Source organism: Tinamus guttatus, unplaced genomic scaffold (assembly GCF_059628265.1).
Source record: "Tinamus guttatus ecotype Peru unplaced genomic scaffold, ASM5962826v1 Tinamus_guttatus_pri_ptg001805l, whole genome shotgun sequence".
Classification (NCBI taxonomy): Eukaryota; Metazoa; Chordata; class Aves; order Tinamiformes; family Tinamidae; genus Tinamus; species Tinamus guttatus.
The window spans coordinates 23661-29660 of NW_028290339.1; the positions used below are offsets into that span (position 1 = coordinate 23661).

At 71.3% G+C, this 6000-nt stretch overlaps 1 protein-coding gene across 1 annotated transcript; it reads left to right on the forward strand.

The window, feature by feature from the left end:
- The first annotated feature begins 878 nt into the window (after positions 1 to 878).
- On the forward strand, positions 879 to 5668 carry LOC148590050 (phospholipid phosphatase-related protein type 2-like). The gene is given in 9 exon segments (XM_088539536.1): positions 879 to 946; positions 1550 to 1690; positions 1692 to 1739; positions 2194 to 2314; positions 2966 to 3096; positions 3099 to 3257; positions 4389 to 4565; positions 5012 to 5147; positions 5568 to 5668. Coding segments are annotated over 8 exon segments (960 nt in total). The 5' UTR covers positions 879 to 880; the 3' UTR covers positions 5129 to 5147; positions 5568 to 5668.
- The last annotated feature ends 332 nt before the right edge of the window (positions 5669 to 6000 follow it).

Here is a 6000-nt window from a genome sequence, read left to right on the forward strand (position 1 = left end):
GGGGGGCCCAGGCGCCTGGGTTCCCCCCCCACCCCCATGCACCCGAGCAGCAGGGTCCGGCCCCAGACCGCCTGGGCCCCCTAGGAGATACCGGGGGAGGGGCAGGATACCTGGGTCCCCGTGGGGATGGAGGGGGATGGGGGGGCGGGAGCTGCCCGGACGCCTGGGCCCAATCGGCAGCCGCGTCCTCTCCCTTTAAGTGCCCCCCCTCGCTCCCTCCCCCCCAGCGCGGCGGTATCGCGATGTCTCTGTCGTGACAGCGCCCCCGCATCCCCCCATCTCCCCCTCGGCAATGGCCGCTGCTTGAAGGAGGCAGGTGAGAGATGCGGGGGCGGGGAGAAACAGGGGCCCAGGCGTCCGGGGGAAGGGGGGAGGCTCAAGGTGTGTGGGGAGGGAATGGGGGCGGGGGGGGATTTGAGGAGAAACAGGGAGAATTCGGGGGCGTGGAGGTGGATTTGGGAGGAAACCGGGAGGATTTGGGGGCGGAGGGGGCAGTTCTGGGGGGGGGGAAATGGAGAGATTTGAGAGCAGGGGGGAATTTGGGAGAAAAAGGGGGGTATTTGGGCATGTGGAAGTGGATCTGAGGAGAAGCTGGAGGGATCTGGGGGCAGAGGAGCAGATTTGGGGGAAAAAAACGTGGTCACTTGGGGGTGGGGGGCAGATTTGGGGAGAAATCGAGACGATTTGGGGGCGGAGGGTGAGTGGGGATAAACCAGGGGCATTTGGGGCAGGCGCGGCTGGTAACAGGGTCCTGGTGCCCAGAGGTGGAGGGAACCTCCGCGGGGGTCTTGGTGCCCCCCCCATCGGTCCTGAGCACCCAAGTGTTTCCCCTGGCTCCAGTGCAAGGGGGTGAATCCCCCCAGATCGAGAGCACCCCGCCATGGCGGCCCCCCAGCCGGAGCCCAAACGCAGCGTCTCCATCGTGCCCTGTTTCGTGTTCGTGGAGGTACCGCCCCCCTGCACGCCTGGGCCCCCCTTGCAGCGTGCGAGAGCCGTCGAGGTGTCGCACGAGGCCTTTGCACGCGCAGGGCACACGGCCAGTGGGCTCAGTGATGGGTGGGAGCTGCCCGGACGCCTGGGCCCCCCCAGGCCCGCTCCATGGCGCATCCACCACGTTGCACAAGCCTTTGCACAGGGGCTCGCCCGCGGCAGGGGCAGCAGCCCCTGGATGGAGCTGGGTGGGGGCTGCCTGGACACCCGTGTCACCCCCTGCACGCGCGCAGCGAGTGTGCGAGACCTTGCACGGGGGCCTGGCAGGTGTTGGGGGGCACAAGCAACACACCAGTGGGCCACCAGGAATCACCCCCGTCAAGCGCGTGTCCCGTTGCACGAGGGCATCCTGGGGGGCTGTCCCCGCACCCCCAGCTCTCCATCCTGGAGGCATCACGTGTCACGGGGGGGTGTCCCCAGCTGTCCACCCCGGGGCACCGCCCTCCCCTCCCGTGTGTGTCACGGGGGTGTCCCCATGTCCCCAGCTGTCCACCCTGGCGGGCACCGCCCTCCCCTCCCGTGTGTGTCACGTGTCACGGGGGTGTCCCCATGTCCCCAGCTGTCCATCCTGGCGGGCACCGCCCTCCTCGCCTACGCACTCGAGTTCACGGCCGCGTTTCCCTCCCTGTCCCGGGGCTTCTTCTGCGGCGACGCCGCCTACGCGCGCCCCGACCCGGGCCCCCCCGGCGCCAGCCGCGCCCCCCCCCGCGCTCGTCTACGGCCTCGTCACCGCCGTGCCCAGCGCCACCGTGAGGGGGACCTGGGGGGGAGAGGGGCGGAGCGGTCACTAAGGGGGATCTTGGGGGGTAACAGGGAATTTGGGAGGGGGTTCGAGGTGCTCGAGGACCTGGGGGGGTCCTGGAGGGGAATTGGGGGTGACTAAGAGGGACTGTTGTGGGGGGCAAGGGGGGATTTGGGGGGTTCCGAGGTGGTTAAGGAGGGTCTTTGGGGGACGAGGCGCTCGGGGGGCTCCTGGGGGTGGGTCATGGGGGAGTTTGGGAGGTCCTAGGTGCTCGGAGGGGTCCTAGGGGTGTCCTGGGGTGGTGACATGGAGACATTGCGGGGGGGGTCAGGGTGCTGGGGGGATCCCTAGGGCTGCACTGGGGGGCCCTGGACAATCGGGATCCGTTCGGGGGGTCTTGGAGAATCTCTGGGTCAGTTTGGAGTGGGGGGGTCTCCGACACCCCTCCCCCCCCCCCGCAGATCGTGGCTGGGGAGCTGTGGGCGCTGCTGGGGGGGCCGCGGGGCGGCCGTGACCCCCCCATCCTCTGGGGCCGCTGCTGCCTCCTGGGGCCGCTGCTGCGGCGGCTGCTCCGCTTCCTGGGTGAGGGGGGGCGCGGGGGGTGTCTGTAAGGGGGGGGCTTCCTGGGTGAGGGGGGCGCGGGGGGCGTCTGTAATGGGGGGGCTTCCTGGGTGAGGAGGGTGCAGGGGGCGTCTGTAATGGGGGGGCTTCCTGGGTGAGGGGGGCGCGGGGGGCATCTGCAATGGGGGGGCTTCCTGGGTGAGGAGGGTGCGGGGGGGTGTCAGTAATGGGGGGGCTTCCTGGGTGAGGGGGCCACAGGGGGGGCGTCAGTAATGGGGGGGCTTCCTGGGTGAGGGGGCCACAGGGGGGGCGTCAGTAATGGGGGGGCTTCCCGGGTGAGGGGGACGCGGGGGGGTGTCAGTAATGGGGGGGCTTCCTGGGTGGGGGGAGGCGGGGGGCGTCTGTAATGGGGGGGCTTCCTGGGAGAGGAGGGTGCGGGGGGCGTCTGTAATGGGGGGGCTTCCTGGGTGGGGGGGCCGCGGGAGGCATCTGTAATGGGGGGGCTTCTTGGAGGGGGTCTCTCCCAGGGCTGTCTCCAGTTGAGGTCCCCCGTTTAGGGGGGCCCCATTTGGAGGAGGGGTGTATCCCACGGTCCCTCTCCGGGGGGAGCCCCCTATTGGGGGAGGTCTGTCCCCCATGTGTCCCCCATGTCCCCCCTCGTGTGTCCCCCAGGCGTGTTCGTGTTCGGCCTCCTGGCCACGGCCATTGGGGCCAACGCGGCCCAGCTGGCGGCGGGGGCTCCCGCCCCCCATTTTCTCACGGTCTGTCGCCCCAACTACACGGCCATGGGCTGCGCCCCACCCCCTGCCGGGGGGGGCCGCCGCCGCCCCCCGGCCCCCCGCGCTTCGTGCCCGCCGCAGGGGGGGCCGCATGTGCCGGGGACCCCCCCCTGGTGGCGGCCGCACGTCGGGCCTTCCCCTGCAAGGAGGCGGCGCTGGGCGCCTACGCGGGGGCCTACGCGGCGGTACGGGGGGATACGGGGGACTATGGGGGGCGCGGGAGTGAGCGGGGGGGACATGAGGGGACATGGGGACTGGGGGGGCATGGAGGGGCCACACTGCATCCATGGAGGGGGACGTGGGGGGGATATGGTTTCTGTGGGAGTGCTGGGAGGGACATGGGGGAGCCAGGAGGGGACATGGGCGGTGCAGGGACTATATATAGGGGCGGATGTGGGGAGGCCATGAGGACTATGGGGGTTCTATAGCGGGTCCCTAGGGAGGGTGTGTGTGTGGGAGGGTGTCACAGGGGAGGTGACAGCCCCGTGGTCCCCCCAGCTCTATGTGACCCTGGGCTGGCACGGGGCAGGGCTGGCAGGGGGATCTGGGGGGTGTCACAGGGGAGGTGACAGCCCCGCAGTCTCCCCAGCTCTACGTGACCCTGGGCTGACGCGGGGGGGTCTCGCGGGGGGTCCTGGGGGGTGTCACAGGGGAGGTGACAGCCCCGCTGTCTCCCCAGCTCTACGTGACCCTGGGCTGGCACGGGGCAGGGCTGGCAGGGGGATCTGGGGGGTGTCACAGGGGAGGTGACAGCCCTGCGGTTCCCCCCCAGCTCTACGTGACCCTGGGCTGACGCGGGGGGGGTCTTGCGGGGGGGGACCTGGGGGGTGTCACAGGGGAGGTGACAGCCCCGCGGTCCCCCCGGGGGGGTCTCGCGGGGGGGCCCTGGGGGGGTGTCACAGGGGAGGTGACAGCCCCGCGGTCTCCCCGGGGGGGTCTCGCGGGGGGACCTGGGGGATGTCACAGGGGAGGTGACAGCCCCGCGGTCTCCCCGGGGGGGTCTCGCGGGGGGACCTGGGGGATGTCACAGGGGAGGTGACAGCCCCGCGGTCCCCCCGGGGGGGTCTCGGGGGGGGACCTGGGGGGTGTCACAGGGGAGGTGACAGCCCCGCGTTCCCCCCGGGGGGGTCTCGCGGGGGGACCTGGGGGGTGTCACAGGGGAGGTGACAGCCCCGCGGTCCCGCCGGGGGGGTCTCGGGGGGGGACCTGGGGGGTGTCACAGGGGAGGTGACAGCCCCGCGGTCTCCCCGGGGGGGTCTCGCGGGGGGGACCTGGGGGATGTCACAGGGGAGGTGACAGCCCCGCGGTCTCCCCAGCTCTACGTGACCCTGGGCTGGCGCGGGGGCGGCTCCCGCCTGGCCCGCCCCGCGGCCGCGCTCGCGCTCGTGGCCCCCGCGCTGCTGCTGGGCGCCCTGCGCGTGGCCGAGCACCGCAACCACTGGGGGGACGTGGTGGCCGGGCTGGCGGGGGGCGCGGCCAGCGCCGCCTTCCTGGTGGGTGGCCCCGCGGCGACACCGCGACAGGGGGGCGGCCCCAGAGCCGGGACACACCTGGGACCCCCGGGACCCACTGAGACCCCCCGGACCCACCTGGGACTCTTGAGACCCCCGGGACCCACTTGAGATCCCCACTGGGACCCACCTGGGACATGCCCAGACCCTGGGATACCCCTAAATAACCTGCCCCCCCCCAGGTCCTTGTGACCCCCCCCAGAATCATGCGGACCCCCCCGAGCACCTGGGACCCCCATGAGCCCTGACCCCCTCCCCGAAGCTCTTGGGCCCCTCCAAACCCTGGACACCCCCAGGGATCCCTGTGCCCCTCCAGACTCCTGCGAACAGCCCCCTGGGCGCCCCCAGAGACCCCGAGAGCCCTGGGAGCCCCCGGGACGTCCCTGTCCCTCCCCGAGAGAGCCCCCTCACATCCCCACCCCCCTCAGGTGACCTGTGTCGTGGGCAACTTCCAGAGCAAGGGGGGGGCACAGTGGGGGGGAGCAGGTGACGGGGGGCCCCCCCGCGGCCCCCCCCGAGCTGCCCCGTGCCCAGCCCCCCCTTGAGGAGATCAGCGTCACCCAGGTGAGCGCGGGGGGGGATCGGCCCCCCCATTGGGTACTGGGGGGGCCCAGTCACCAAATGGGTGCCAGGGTGGGGGGGTCTGACCCCCCCAGTGGGTCCTGGGGCGGGGGGGGGGGGAATGACTTCAAGTATGTGTTGGGGGGGGGGGCAGACCCCTATGTGGGTGCGGGGGGAGGCACCATGACCCGCCCTGGGTGCATCGGTGATGGGGGTGGCAGTGGCCCCCATTAGGTGTTGGGGGGGACTTGACCCCCCATGTGGGTGCTGGGGGAGACCCCCCTATGGGTGCCCCATCGGGCCGGGGGGGCTGCACTGTGACAGAATGTCCCCATGTCCCCCCTCCATGCTCATTTCCCCCAATGTCCCCTCCATGTCTCCCTGTGTCATGTCCCTTGTCCCCCTTTGTCCGCCTGTCCCCAGCCTCTCCGTGCCGAGTTCCCGGCCGTCACCTGAGCCAGGGGGGGTCGCTGGGCGGGGGGGGCACCCGGCCCCTCCTCACCCCCCCAACCCGCCGGCCACTCACGCAGACCCTCCCCCCCCGGAATAAAGTGGATGTTTGTGCCCTGTCCCCGTGTCCCCATCGTGCGGGGGGCTATAGGGGACACATGGCCTGGGGAGGGTTATAGGGGACTTGTAGACATTGGGGTCTATAGGGGATGTGTGGCTGGGGGGGCCATAGTGATGGAGCCTGTAGGGGATGGCCCCTGTTGGAGGGGCTGTCCATAGGGTGTGTGGGGTTGGGAGGGTCTCCCTCAGGGCCACGTGGTGAATATAGGGGGTGGGGGGCGGCCGTGGCATATCCATAGGGTTCCGGAGGCGTGGCCATGGCATGGCGATAGGAGCCCTACGGCGG